The 15514-nt window shown below is 45.2% G+C and overlaps 1 protein-coding gene across 3 annotated transcripts in view; it reads left to right on the top strand.

Annotated features, from left to right (window-relative positions):
- Positions 1–15514, top strand: part of HHAT (hedgehog acyltransferase) — a 315476-nt gene that overhangs the window by 154455 nt on the left and 145507 nt on the right. For all 3 annotated transcript variants that reach the window (XM_039230138.1, XM_039230136.1, XM_039230137.1), the window contains exon 9: positions 11677–11712. In XM_039230138.1, the coding sequence (XP_039086069.1) occupies positions 11677–11712 (36 nt within the window). The remainder of the gene's footprint in view (positions 1–11676; positions 11713–15514) is intronic.

Raw genomic sequence — 15514 nt, 5'->3', positions numbered from 1 at the left:
AGCAGGCTAGAAGTTTCTAGTTAAATAGTTAAGAGACCAGTAGAAAGCACAGCACTGAGTAGAAACATAAGGCAACTGGCTTTTAACTTCAAACTGTGGGAGTTTCAGAATGGAGTTGCTTCTTGGGATGAAGTGGCTGCTACCAAATTATTGGAAGCCTCCTGGGTTGGTGTTTATTATTTGTGCTTCAGAATGCTCATGCATGTCAACCCTGCAGCCTTAGGTCTATTCTGACTAGTTAAGATCTTGGTGACTGAGGGCTCTTCCTCATCTGCCGGTCTCAGGGGAGGACAGGAGGACTGTCACTCAGTAGGCTCCTGGGGATAGAGGACCTTTTGTTCTCAAAGAGGCACTCCCATAGCATGCTGTGCTTACTGTAGTTTTTAATTTATGTATCTGTTGTCCCCCTAAGCTAGAGGCTCATGCAGGCAGAGACTGTTCACAGCACCTGACAGTATCTAGCCCAAGGTAAATATGATACTTATTTGTTGAGAGGAGGAAGTTAAATTCTTTATTCTCATGAACAGGCTTATGTTCAGAAGAACAAGGTGTAATATGCATACGATGCTACTTTTAGTAGCATCTATGTTCCTATTAAAGGTTGTTTATTTTAATTTTTCTTAAGATTTGTCAACTTTAAAATGTTGGAGACTATTTACAATGTAATTCCTGTTTTTTTGAAATAAGATCTTTTTTGCCTTTGAAGCCCATCTCATTTTTGGTAACATCCGAAAGGAGAGGGGTCTAATTTTCATAACACAGATGCTCACCGCTGCTGGCAAGAGCCTGAGTGAGCAGTTTGAGGACTGCTGAGCTTCAGACCTTTGAAGATCCCTTTAGGTCCCAACCTGTACACACCCCTGCAGGCTAGATTCATGGTAGACCAAGCCAAACTGTCAGTCATAAAATGACTTCTTCCCTGTCCAGAATGCTCTCTGAATAAAGAACCTCTAGTGAGATTGCTCTAGGCTTGGCCTCTTGCTCTGGCTTTTGTATTATAAATATGAAAAACAAAAGCAAATGTTTCCCTGGTGGTTTATGAGAAGCCAAGAGCTTTTGAGTGTGTGTGTGTGTAAGGTCTCTTCCTTGCAGTCGCTTGATTTTTCTTTGCTGGCTCTGCTGTGCTGATCAGACTTATACAGTATGCCCTGTTCAGCTCTGGTGAGAGCGTTTGTGTCCTGCTGCTTCAAGCCTTGAGCCTTGTATGGTGACACAGCCCCCAGAACTCCATCCCCATCTGTGTCCCTGCGGTCTCTGCACCTGCATTGTGCTCCTGCCTTGTGATAGGGGTTATTCTCCCACTGACAGATTGTTGCTATATGACCGCCTTTGTTTTGTTCTTCTGGATTTCGGTAAAGAGAGCTTAAAGAAAAGATAGTCATGTGCACTTTGATTAGCTAGTGTCATCTAGGTGAAAGAGATGCTCAAGGAGAGACTAAGAAGTTTTGCTAGTAATTAGTGAGTGTAGGAGAGGCTGCAGACATTTGGAGACATGGTTGTTTTAAACTCTGGAATCTGATTATGTCCTGGAGAGTCAAGTAGAGTGTAAATACAAAAGGGCATTCTTATCAAGGCTCCGAAATACAATGGGTGTGAAAATAAAACTGAGGAGGGAAAGGATATAATTTAGTGAGAATGATGCTAATACTGAATTTATTTTAAAATGTATTACTAAGTATCACTTAAATTTTTTTTAATGTTTATTTTTGAGAGAGAGAGACAGAGCATAAGCAGGGGAGGGGCAGAGAGAGAGGGAGACATAGAATCCAAAGCAGGCTCCATGCTCTGAGCTGTCAGCACAGAGACCGATGCCGGACTCGAACTCATGCACTGTGAGATCATGACCTGAGCTGAAGCTGGATGCCCAACCCACTGAGCCACAAGCTTCCCATTGAGTATCATTTTTAGATATAATGGCCATTTTTTTTTGAATTCCAGTTATAGTAAAGAGTTTTTGGGTTCCCTGTAAAAAAGAAGGAAAAACCTATATACCTCACCCCCATTAAAAACACACTTGAATTTTGTGTCTGTCTTTTCAAACTAGTTGGTCTTGGATTAGTAACAGTGGAAGAACCAGATGTTTGACTCTTCCAAAGGGCAAAACTGGATCATTGCCATGGCCCTGTGATGGCAATTTTTCCAACCATAGCGGGCAGTTCATCAAACACTGTATCATGAAGGGTCCCTCACTGTAATGTGTATCCACAAGAGAAAAGCTGTGCGTTGGAATGAAATTTTAATAACATGACTGATTGGAAACATGTATGTACAGAGAAGACCTTATCAACCATTAAGATTGTGTTTGCATTTGCTTTGTGTTAAATTTTTGTGACCTGGTGGCATTATTATGGGTAAGCATTCACTTAATTCCTCGGTAAGCATTCACTTAATTCCTCGGTTCCTAATCCCCAGCTTTTTGATGTCTGACCTACTTTGTTGTGTTCCTGAGCACTGGTATCTTGGGCCCAGTGTAGTTTATAAACTGAAGCTGAGGGCTCTGTCTCTAGAGAGCCTTTCCTGAGGGGAAAGGTACAGGTCAGCTACTACTGCTGTTTGGAGATAACTGAGTAGCTGGGTTGTCAGAGGTGGCCGGGGTGGGGGTGGGGGGCAGACTCCACAGGACCAAAGCCGTAGCTGCAATCAGAGATGCGGAATTTTCCCCTGTTGTCTTGCCGCTTCCGAAGGTTGCCTCGTGGGCATTACTGCTGCCAGTGCTGTCCAGAAGAAAGAAGAGCACATCTGTCACCCGTCTCCTGTGGCTCTGGAACCAGCTCCCCTGTATTTCAGTAACACCTTAGGCTCCAACTCGAGTGACATTCTGTGGGAGCCACTGCCAGTTGGCTTCCAGTGGGAGGAGCCTAAGCACTACCCATTTTCCTCTCATGATAGCTCTGCTTCCTGTTCTGTTAAAATTCTTGCCTCCACTAAATCTTCTGGCATCTGCACCCATCACCTGCCACCAGTGGAAGATTCTCCCCAGATAAACAAAACACAACCTCGTTTGTCTTCTCCCTTTGTGGCTACTACTCTTCCCCCTCCTCTTCAGAACCAAAGTCATTGGGCAAGTTATGTAGATCCCACTGTCTCTGCTGCTTCCCCTTTTCATTCTCTCTGCCCTTGGCTCTTGTCTGGTTTCCATTTCCACCACTTAATGAGACTGCACTTGTCAAAGCTGCCAACGACCTCCATGTTGACAGGGATGTTCAGGGGAACATCCTTGTACATGAAGACATGAAAAGCTAGATGAACTTGGACTCTTACCTTATGGTGTGCACAAAAATTAACTTAAAATAGATCGAAGACTGAAATGTAAAAGCTACACTTAAAACTTTTAGGAGAAAACGTAGGAGAACCGTCTTGAGGACCATGGATTAGGCAGAGCTGTCTTACATAATGATACCAAATACATGGTCCACAGTCAAAAAAGCATGATGAGTTGGATTTTTAAAAATTCAAAAGTTTTGTGCTTCAAAAGATACTTTTCAGAAAATAAGAAGACAAGCTAGACTGAGAGAAAGCACATTCAAATCACCTATCAGATACAGGAGTTGTTTCTGGAATATACACAAGGGTTGGAACTTAGCTGTTGGATCGTAAGCATCTCTTGTAGTCTCTGACCTCTAGAAGGTGCTTGATACATGTTTGCTGGATGAATGAATGCAGAGAGCATTAATGCGCAGTTTGGAGAAGGGCCTTTAGGAACTTCATAAAGTCTGAGGAGGAAAGAAAATAATGTTGAGCATTTGTAGAAGGTTTATTATGATCCGCTTCCCAGTATGTTTTGTTTTTTTGTGTTTGTGTGTGTGTGCCATAGGTATTATTATCTCTGCCACAAAACTGCCATTGGAGCAGTGATTTCTTTTTTTTGGGGGGGGAGGGGAGGGGCATGGTCAAATACTATTTAGTGAGGTAGCTGGAGCACAGACCTTGTATTTCTAATTCCTCGTCTTGGGAGATGTAGTTTCTACTGTAAATCTTTTCACTCTTGAGCCCTTTATACCTGCAACTGGCACCTTCTCTCCTTTCCTTCTCCAATACTCAGAAATGACCAGATGTCTAGGCTTTTATGCTACTTTCCCAGAATTTTCTGCCTGATAAATAATCCGATGGCAGACACACTTGTCTGGTGAGGCAAAGAGCATGTCCTGTGACACCCGGCGCCATCTTGTACAACGTTTGCTTTTTAGATCTTGTCCTCATGGGCTATGGTTCTCACTTTCTACTTTCCTGTCAGACTTTGATATTTCACCAAATGTGCTTTGGCTGCCATGTGGGGTCTTTCTGGCCTAAGTTCACTTTCCCTTTTTCTGCTTCCCCAGCATTGCTTTTTTTTTTTTTTTTTAAATTTTTATTCCAATTCCAGTTAGTTAACATGCAATGTAATATTAGTTTCAGGTGTACAATATAGATATTCAACAGTTCCTTATGTCAGTCAGTGCTTATCACAATAAGTGACTCCTTAATCCCCATCACCAGTCATCTCTAACCCCCTACATCCCCACCCCTGTATCCATCAGTTTGTTCTCTATAGTTAAGAGTCTGTTTCTTGGTTTGCCTCCCTCTCTCCCCCCCCCTCATTTGCTTATTGGTTTGGTTTTTTAAATTCCACATATGAATGAATTCATATGGTATTTATTTCTCCTGATTTATTTCACCTAGCATAATACACTTTAGCTATATCCACGTCATTGCAAAAGGCAAGACTTCATTATTTTTTATGGCTTAGTAATAGTCCATGGTGTGTGTATATGTGTGCGTGTATACACACACCACATCTTCCTTATCTATTCAGTTGTTGGACACTTGGGCTGCTCCCATAATTTGATTATTATAGACTACTCCCAGCACCACTATTTATTGTTGACTGTCAGCAGGCTCTGAATCTCAAACTGATATGCAGCGTAGGTCCAGACAGGCCCAGACGGTGGAAGGGACGTAAGAGTGAGGGCTCTGCACAGGCACCCTGCAGGCTTTGTATCCACGTGACTTGCGCAGCCGGGGATGGGTGTGGTCTAACATGGTGCCTGTTAGTATGTGCTGTCATCAGGAAGCCTGTTGCCAGGACTGTCTGGGATGTCCCCTGAAAATAAAGATGCCAGTTGAGACTGAGAGGAAGGCAGTGTTGTGACATGTTGAATGACGAAGTAGGGGCTTGGGGACTGTTATGCTCGGCTCTGCTGCCAGTTGTGGAACCGTGTGTCACATTACCTCACCTTTTTTATCCTCTTTCCCAATCTGTCAAGTGAGGAGATCAGCTTAGGTAGACTTTAAGGTCTTTTCTGTTTTCTGAATTTAAGTTAGGTAGCCCAGCCAGGACTGGTCAGGCCTCCTTGAGTCTGGGTATCAACTTTATTCTCCTAGGGATTTGATTTGGTTTTTACTTGCAACCAAGTCAGTTTCATACTTCTAGGCAGTAATGTGAGAGCTAAACTCTGGCGGCCCACTACTCTGACCGACAGGTCTAGAGATGAGAAACTGTGAGGGCTGTGGGTTGAAGAAGTAGAGCAAGGGCTGAGATCTGAATGCGATACTTCATACAAGCACTGCCCTGCACGCCACATGCTAAGTGGCCATAACAGCTGTTATGGACCTGGAGCCCAGAAGGCAGGCAGCCTGGCAGAGCAGAGCAAGTCCTGGAACCACGTGTAGGTTCTGCTCCGAGTTCTGCCAAGGAGATGCTCTGTGGGCCTGACGGTCCTCTGCCAGCGCGGGGGTTGCTCTGGGGGTAAACACTCCCGCAGCACCACTGTGTCAGGCGCGGTGAGCTTAATTCCGGTGCCCTGTGGGTCTCTACCGAGGACAGCAATCATAATGGTAATAAATAAGCCATTGGGGCTGCTGCGGGAGCATTAGCCCAGGCACGGTTTGTGAATCTGCTGATGGTCATTAGACCAGAGCTGCTGCTGTGGAAGGGAGAGTTCCGACTTGGAGATGCTTCCTGAAAGTGACTAGAACGGAGACTCAGAAGCCTGAGGCTAGGCAGATTCTTCAAGGTCATCCATTCATTCCAGCTTTCTGTGTGGTGGTACAGTCTCCTCTGAATACCCTTGTAACTCATGCTCGAGCTCACCCTGTGATGGGAAGTTCACAGCTGTATTAGAACATTGCAGCTTATTCAAAACTCTCTTTTTATGTAGCAAGCTGAAAGCTGCCTCCTGCTGCTGCTACCAGTTGACGTGTAGACAACAAAACTTCCGTATCACATCCACACATGAAAGACTTCGTATTTTTGAATTCTGGAAGGAATCAAGAATAATATGCACAAGGTCACTGTTTCTCATGTCTCTTAAGGAAATCCTGCCTTACCGTGGGCTGGTAGCTGTGAAGAGATTATTTTCTTAGAAGGTGATGATAAGTACTGTGCTACACTTTGATAGACATCTTATTTCAGAAGAGAAGCCCCATTTCCATCTGTGGGTATTTATTTTATATATTTACACACGGTAATTGGTGTATTAGATAGCTGCTTTGAGCATCTCTATCTCAATGTCCCGTGCTTGGTGCCAGAGTAGACAGTGGCCTAGGTGCCTTATTACAGCACGTCATTCCCATGTTTGTCCACTCAACAGGTACTTATTGAGAATCTGCTTGGTGGCTGGCTCTGGTTCTTGCCCTCATGGAATTTGAAGTCCATTGCGGGGGGTACAACATTTGTTATCAGTCACACTGTATTGAACTTATTGTTGACTCTTCTATCTCTTAACTAGACTCAGCTTCCCTTGAAGTAGGGGCTCTGGGCATTACTGATTTCTCACTTCCCGGCACATGATAAAAATTTGTTAAAGAAGTCAGTGGCTGAGCACAGGAAAGGAGAAAGCACTGACTTTGACGCTTGGTACTCTGAGCTAGCTCCTGACTTGGCCATTTACCTGCTGTGTGATAGGGAATAAGGACATGAGGCTTTACAAAATAGGGATCTATTCTGGCAGGTGGTGAGGACTGGAAGAAGGAATATGCAGAAGGCCTATACCAGTACCTGGCATGTAGTTGTAAAATTTTTTAAAAAAGCATATTTCCTTTTTTATTCTAGTTCTCTAAGGGGCCTTTTACATCTGTACAGGAAAGCTAAGTTAGAAGATATCTCTGAACTTCATGGGTCAGCTCATGTTTTGAAATTAAAGACACAGCCCCAGCCTGAGCCCTTTGGAAGGAGACCACATCAGCTTTACCATGGTAAAGAAGAGAGGAAGGTTGAAAAAGTTCTGGATGTGGGTGGTGGTGATGGTGGCACAACAGTGTGAGTGTACTTAATGCCACTGAATTGTATGCTTAAGAAATGCTTAAAATGGAAGTTTATGTTATACCTATTCTACCACAGTAAATTCATTAAAAAGATCCCAAACCATTGCCACGATTTACAGTTCTTCCAGCAGGGCAGCCATTCTCCAAATTAAACCAGTCACAGACCATCGTCATTTCATCCGTCTGGATACAGGCCACCAAGCAGACACGGCCTGGCTGAGCCTTTAGGTTGCCTGGTGTGGAGTGCAGGCTGTGAGGCACTCAGCTGGTTACTCCCCTCCACCCCTTCCTCCTTCCCTCCCTCCCTCAAAGAGCAAGTCTTGGTACTCATCCACAGAATCATGTCTGGATCCATCCCTGTCTATCCATTCTGTTTCTAGTGTTTGCATCGGGGTGAGTCCCTGTCATCTGTCACCTAGACTGCAGTGGCTCCCTGCCCTGCTTCTGTTCCTTTCTCTTCGGGACACCCAAAGTACTCTTTTTGATACATAGATCAAAGCATACCATTAAAATGAATGAAATTTAAACGAATGAAAATTACAGTGTTCCCCTGTTAAAGACCCTCTCGTGATTCCCACGGATTTTGAAATGAAGCCCTAACCCTTGGGTACAGCCTTTTCAGATCTGCTCCCTGCCCCCCTCCCCTGCTTCAGCTTGTCCCAGTCATGCTGGCTTCTTCCTTTCCTCCAGCCTCCGCATGCCTTCCCGTCCTGGGGCTTTTCCCGTGTGTCCTGCTGCCTGCAACACTCTTTCTTGGTCTTGGCATTGCTTGCCCTTTCTGACCATACAGATCTCCACCTGGATGCCACCTGGCCAGAGAGGACTTCCCCGAGCAGCTGTGTGGCCTGCCCCTTGGTCCTTCACCTTATGTGAGCTCTCTAACCCTGGCATTATCTTCTTTATGGAGGTGCTTGTTTGTCGTTACCTCTTCTACCTAAGAGGTGGGTGCCGCGTGCGGTGGGGCCCTCGTTATGTCCTTCCACCTAAGATGTGAGTGCTGCACGTGGTGGGGCCCTCGTTATGTCCTTCCACCTAGGAGGTGGGTGCCGCGTGCAGCGGGGCCCTTGTATGTTACTCTCGCCCGTGTCCGCAGGGCTGGACCAGCGCCAGGCACGCAGAAGGCTCTGACAAAATATCTGTTGTTTGAATGAATGAATGAATATCAACACAGATGAATTGTAGCAAAGGAGTAAGACGTGAATACCTGTGAGGAAGTTCCCTTTTCTTCCCCTTATATTTTTCTTGGTGCATTTTCTGTTGCTGATCCCCGTCATTGACCTTCTCCATTCTGTTTGGTTCCAAGTGACCATCAACTCATCGTAAACCTACCTATCTACGATGCTTAAAGACACCCACCTGTAGCCCCAAATTCCATCCATGACCAGCCACACATGCACAAGAAGAACTGTTCTGAAGCACCACATGTCACTATCCCTGACTTCTATACATTTAGGAGATACCACGGCGACAGGTGAAGCTGGGCCTGCACTAGTGTGTGCTGGTACTTCTTAGTGAGACGCCAGTCAGGGCAGGCAGGATAGGACGATGCCTACCCCGCCTGGTGGCAAGACCCGCTCCCTGCACTGCCCGCCGGTTCTCACATGCAGCTGCAAGGCTCTCTGAGGCCTCTGTAGAACCATTGGTCTTCCTGCTCCCCTGCCTGTTTCCGGAGTTCTGTTCCTGTCCCTCAGCTTTCCAGCTGTATTACCCTCTACCCTACTGTTCAGGCCCTTGCTGTGCCCTGGATTAAGTGATCTTTCTTTCTGGGCTGCATAGTGAGATCTATTATGTCCTTTTGATGAGCCTTCCTTCTCCTACTATTGGGCTTACATTAAAACAACTCTTAAAAATTGGAGGGAAGGAGATTACTATTTATTGAGTACTCATGGTATGCTAAGCTCTGTATTTATATTCTATCACCTAATTCTCAAAACCCTCCATGAATATGCGATCTCCGTTTTCCCATGGAGAAGCTGCAGCCCAGAGAAGTTACATAACTTCCCAGAGCCTGACTTGATTCTAAGACTCAGGGCGATAGATGGCTGTGGGGCAGCTGTGCCCAGGGAACAGGGGGGCTTGCCCGGGGCAGGGCAGCCATGGTGGGAGAAGCAGAAATCAGGGGAGGTGGGAAGGCACTGGTGCTGAAAATGAACAGTCATTTTCTATGTGTAATAATGAGACGCAGTGAGAAACTGTGCTTTTAGTGGGAAGAGTAAGCAGTTCACGGTTTTTGGGACCCAGATTGACTCCCAGATTTGACCTCTACCAGCTGTGAGCTCTGCAAGTTACTTAGCCTCTCAGCTTTAGTTCCTGGAACAATGAGTGGAGATGCAAGTTCCTGCCTCACCGGCAGTGGCTTGTGCATGTGGACACCAAACATAGCGGTTGCCACCTTCTAGATCCTTAATAATCATTTCTGTGAATATTATCAGATTTTTCATTACTCCCTCAAAGCCTTTTGACTATCCCACCACCGTACTGTGGTTCTCTTTGATCCCATCTGTGTCTGTTTTGTGCTGTGATTCCTGCAGCAGTCTGATACTTTTCTTTCTGTAGCTGATGTAATGGAAAAGGCTGAATAGGTTTTGGATGAGTGAAGGAAACTGAAATCTTTGTTCTAGTCTATATATACGTGTATCTCCCACATTACAGATCCTGGAGAACTTGGACTTGCTATCTGTCATATGAATATTCACTTATGTGGCTGAGGAACATTGCCTTGGTTTTGGTTGAGTGGAGGATCGCTTGTTTGTTTGTTTGTTTTAAATCTATGTGAAATACGATTGTAGGCAGAATTTAGCATCTCCTCAGGTCAATGTAATATCATCCGAAGCAAATCAGCCAATCCCTCAGGTATATCTCACTTTAGAGCTCTTTTCAGAAGACTTCTATGTATCTTGATTTCAGTTTTCCTTGATTCATGTAATGACTTCAGGTAAGTGACACACTGAACTTTGTTGCTCTCTTGTCTCCTACTCTGTCCATGACCTGTAAAGAGATGCTTGAGTTCACAAAAGAAGCTTGCCATTGAAAGGTACCCAGAGGCATCCTACTTTAATGTCAGCAAGCATGCGCTAGACAGCCGGTGAGGTGAGGCATGCTGGGAGTTCCAGGGTCAGGGGTGGAGCTGGAAGCTAGGGACGGTCAGGGCCTGGGCAGTCGGACCCCACTCTAAAGCAAATTTCTGTGTCTGTTGCTCATTGTCTGTAGGGACAGAATTAATTCGGGATTTACTCCGGCAGATTGCTAACCCGGGAGGCCAGTCTGTTGGGTGGGACACAGTGACCACCTTCTAGGTGTTAGGAGTAGTGATTATGCCTGGTGGACAGCAGCCTCACGGTTCCAGCCACCCGGCCTTTTTACTCACAACCACACCCAAAGGTGAGAGGACGACACTGGTTAAGTGGTCAGAGGTATAGGGGGAACAAATGTGCTAATTAGAGAAACCAAGGCAATGCCATTCATATGGACTAAGCCAGTTTGGGGGTGTCAGGGGAAGCTGTGTGTGAGAGGGTGCACCACTGCCCAGATCTTACTGGTGGGAGGTGCTTGGTGTGACAGGCCCGGGCACAAGGGCAAGCTTACCAGCAAGTGCATGGAGCTGCTCTCCTCCCTTCCTTCCCAGGGCAGACCAAGCTGTGGATAGGGCTGCTCTTTGGTAAAAAGCTCCAGGGATGGGGAGACCTGGGTGGCTCAGTCAGGTAAGCATCTGACTTCGGCTCAGGTCATGATCTTGCAATTTGGGAGTTGGATCCCTGCGTCAGGTTCTGTGCTGACAGCTCAGACCCTGGAGTCTGCTTTGGATTTTGGGTCTCCCTCTCTCTCTGCCCCTCTTCTGCTCCCACTTTCTGTCTCTCAAAAATAAATAAACATTAAAAATTAAAAAAGCTTCAGGGATTGCAGCCGGGAGGAGCATGGAGGACAGCTGACCCTCCCCCACCCTGCTCTTACCTTTGGCCAGCATGGTTTTGTATTTGTAAAACATAGTGTCGTTTATTTTTGAGTAAGTAAACATCTAAGACAACTAGTGTGGTAAAAGGACTCACCTATTGGCAAAGTGGCAAAATCTACCCTATGGTTTTGTTTTGTTTTTTCTAGAGAAATAGCATAGACTTACTGAAATACTTTTGCTATCCTAGAGCAGTGATTCTGCATCAGAACCTCCTGGAGGGCTTGTCAAATCTAATTGCTGGTCCCCGGTCCCCAAGGTGTCTGAATGCGTCTGCCTGAGGTAGGGCCTGAGAATTTGCGTGTCCAGCAAGTTCTCAGGTAACGCTGCTGTGGCTGCTCCAGGGGCCATACTTTGAGAACCATAGTTACACAGTGATTGATTTATTCACCATGCTCTGAAGGAAAATTACATGTTTTTGGTCAAGTCCGCCATTGCTGCACATTTCTTTTACTGATAGACTTGTCTTTGTCTTCTTTGAACAGGTATTTTGACGTTGGACTGCATGATTTCTTAATCAGGTAAGCCCATCATTTTAATTCTAGATATCATTGAGTAGCATTTTTATTACAGAAGACTGAGATGAAAATAAAATCCTTTCTAAATATCTTGTTAAATAATGACAATTTTATACGTGTAAACACACACACACACTACTAACATTATGGTGTGTTAGGCCTCCAGGAATTGCACGCAAAATTATCCTTTTTTAAAAAAACAAATCAGAGGAACTTCTGTTTAAAGTGGTTTATCGCTGACATGGTAGTTTCCGGAAAGCATGGGAAAACTTGTTCCAAGTGCTGGGCTGCTGGGAAGACAAATAGAAAAGTGAAGAGACTCAGCTTGTATTCATACCTTAAACAACCCACTTAACCAATTATTTCTCCATTGAATTTAAGCTTTTAAAGTTGAATCCACTGGTTGTTTTATAGTCATGCAGATACAATGTTGTTCATAATTGGAAGAGATTACAGATGGCAGTTTATATCCTAGTGTATTGGTGATTTTTACCAGAGTTGGCTTATGGGGCATATTAATTCCAAAAAGCTATTAAATCAAACAGAGGTTAAATGGAAATATACCAGAATATTAACAGGGCTGGTAAAAATTTGCATGATATTTTTCTGCTATCAACTTTGCTGTATTTTCTAGATTTTTTGTATTGGGCATGTATTCTAATAATGGTGAAAAATGATTGTAAAAAAAGCTTGTCAGAAAGGCATGTGAGAAGCAGTAATGGTTTCTGAAGGACTGTAGGTTCGTGGTTACAAGAAACTAGAAATTACAAAGGGTGATTTACTTTCTGCAAATAGGAGACTGTAAATGCTAATTCTAAGAGTGTGCTAATACATAGATGCAAATCACATGTGATTTCTGAGTAGGTGTTGCAGTGGTTTAGCTCTCCACGATGCAGGGCCGTCTTTCTGTGGGTAAGATGCTGTCTGAAGGGAATGTGCATCATTGGCATCACTCTGATCCTAAACCCACAACATTTCCTTTGTGCTGCATCACATCCAGTGGTGTTCCAAGAAAGGCCACCCATACCTTGTCATTTCTCCATGGCTGCATCCAAAGCATTCTCCAGGATATCACACATAAATGGTAGTGTGTTAACTACTACCCTTGACCCCTTAAGGTAAACACATTGTAGCAGGAGGGATGAAAGATCGGCTTTCACCGAAAAGGCGGGCTTGAGGATTCTGTATGTAAACTGATGAAAACAGTCTGGGTGCGCTTCAGAGAGTGGTTTGGATTTTTGAGTTGAGGTCTTTGGTACTTTGTCCTGCTACCATGCCACTGTTCACGTAATTCCTCGTGGTGCATGCGAGTTTGTACTTTCTTATTTTCTCTAGTAACTTCCTTGAGGGCAGGGAACATGTCTTAGTCACCTATGATACCTATGATTAGATTGTATAGAGTCAACCTTCAAGAAACATTTGTGGTTCGAGTGAATGGAAGAAATGAAGCAGAAAGAACAAGGAGGGCAAAGATTAAGAAGCAGCTATTTAGACATGTATTCAACAAAGGATTATTAAGCCTGTCGTGTGCCACTGACTTGGGTATGCCTGGGAAAACTGCTATGAGAAAAGCAGGCTTTTGGTTTAAAGCTTTCCCTGAGATTATCACTTGCCAGACTCTCATGGTGTGAGGGGCCTTGAGGTGGGAGGAGGGGTGGTTTGCCTCTGGGACCCCTCCTGCCTTTCATTTTTCTGGGATCCAGCCACGTCCCTTATGTTGGGTGCGGAGGAGGGAAAAGGAGGCAGCTCAGTGTTTTTTTTTTTTTTTTTTTTTTTTTTTACATTTATTTATTTTTGAGAGACAGAGTAAGACAGAGTGTGAGCAGGGGAGGGGCAGAGAGAGATGGAGACACAGAATCTGAATCAGGCTCCAGGCTCTGAGCTGTCAGCACAGAGCCCGACGCGGGGCTTGAAGCCACAAACGCGTGAGATCATCACCTGAGCTGAAGTCTGGTGCTTAACCAACTGAGCCACCCAGGTGCCCCGGCAGCTCAGTGTTTCTAATGTAACTGGTGCTGGGATCGCCTTGTCCTGGTGGGAGGCCCTTCGGGTAGGTACTGGTGAGATGCTCTAGTTAGTCACCTTAGCGTTCTGTGAACCCAGCAGAAGTGGGGTAAGGCTTTTTGCTGGCCTGACTCTCCGCAGTTGTCTTTCCTTTGCTGTGGTAGGGGCAGAGCAAATCAACATGTCTGTTGTGTATCCACTTGGGGAATGAGGAGTCAGTCCCCACTTCTTGCAGGCAGTTCCAGTCTCTGAGGTGAGGTCTCTTCATCCCCCCGCCGCCGGGTGTGATACACTCTGCGCTAAGCCAAGAACTTGAAGACTCTAAGTTCTTTCCTCTATGCTCCTCTCAGTTTAGGAGTTGGAGGGTGAAGATGTTGGGGGGAGGTAGCTGCTTGGAGCAGTCAGCTCTCCATCTCTTAGAAATCTCAGGATGGGGTGGGGGTATCACCCTTTTATTTGCAGTTTCCTTTAGAAAATGTGTCCTTTCTGCTCCTGGCTTGGGAGGTTAAGACTGAAGGAGACTGAGCACTGTTACTCATAGGCACCTTAGTGAAAACTGTTTCACAGGCATGATGGCCTTGAAGTCAGGTTGAAGTGGGGGGCATGGTGCTGTGTTAGGGGCAGGTGATGGAGTAGCAGCAACAACTTTTTCAAGGAGTTAAGCTGTGGGGGCACCTGGGTGGCTCAGTTATTTGAGCATCCCACTCTTGGTTTCTGCTTAGGTCATGACTCAAGGGTCATGGGATCCAGCCCCACGCTGGGCTCTGTGCTGAGCATGGAGCCTGCTTGAGATTTTCTCTCTCAGTCTCTCCCTCCCCCCAGCCCTTCCCTCTCTTCTGCTTATGCTCCTTCTCTCTTTGTCTCTGTCTCTCTCTCAAAAGAAAAAAAAAATGTTAAGCTGTGAAGGGGAAGGAAGAAGGGCCAGGCAGCTGGTGGAGAGGGTGGTTTGAGTGGAGAATTTTTCTTTTTAATTGGAGGAGCTCTTATATTTAGCCACCAGAAGGTGTTAAGTGCCCTTTAGACTTAGAGAAAGTGGATTTGGTTGGGTGGTCAGAAGCAGAGTGTGATTGCCCTGAGAGCTGGGAAGCAAAGGCAGGGAGTGGTATCTTTGTGGCCCAGAGAGCAATGGCATTTTCCTGTGACTCTTTAACTGCAGACGACTGTAGTTTTGGAAGGGTGAGGCAGTGCTGCTTGAGTCCTTCTCACCCTGTGTTGGCCAAAAGAAGAAAACCTATTCCCTTTGTAAAAGAGGAGGTGTTGGAGAAATTGGGATCAATTTTTTTTTTTTAATTAACTACATTTATTGGCTACAACAAGCTCTTTAACATGTACCCAGGGTCATCAGGCTGTATTGAATACTTCGTGTTCGGCATAAGAGAAACTGCAGCCTGCCTGAAATTAATCAGCTGCATCTTTTATGTTGATGGAAGGAAAGTCGACTTCTCTGGAATGGCATAAATTTCCACAAAGCCAAGAGCCCTATCTGTAATCCCATCCCAGGCAACTGTGAAGAGGGGCATGCTTCCCTTTAAGTTGTTGGAGTATTTCATTGAGCTGTAGGGCAGGAAGGAGCTGTCATGTTTGATGAAATGTGAGCATTTTTGGTATTGGTGCTTTATGACAACTGTGGGAAAATTGAGTGGCCTCTGTCCTTCTAAATCTCACAGAAATCAAAAGAACGACTTTCAGGAAACAGTAATCACAACTCACTAGCCTCAGAAGAAGGGTCTTGGTTGAGATTCTTAATGTAACTCTACGAAAGAGAAAGGGAGAAAAATGCCCAATCTGGGAAGAGAGATTA

Source organism: Hyaena hyaena, unplaced genomic scaffold, assembly GCF_003009895.1.
Source record: "Hyaena hyaena isolate Hyena2069 unplaced genomic scaffold, ASM300989v1 scaffold_43, whole genome shotgun sequence".
NCBI classification, from domain to species: Eukaryota; Metazoa; Chordata; class Mammalia; order Carnivora; family Hyaenidae; genus Hyaena; species Hyaena hyaena.
This window is presented reverse-complemented; position numbering and strand designations above follow the sequence as displayed.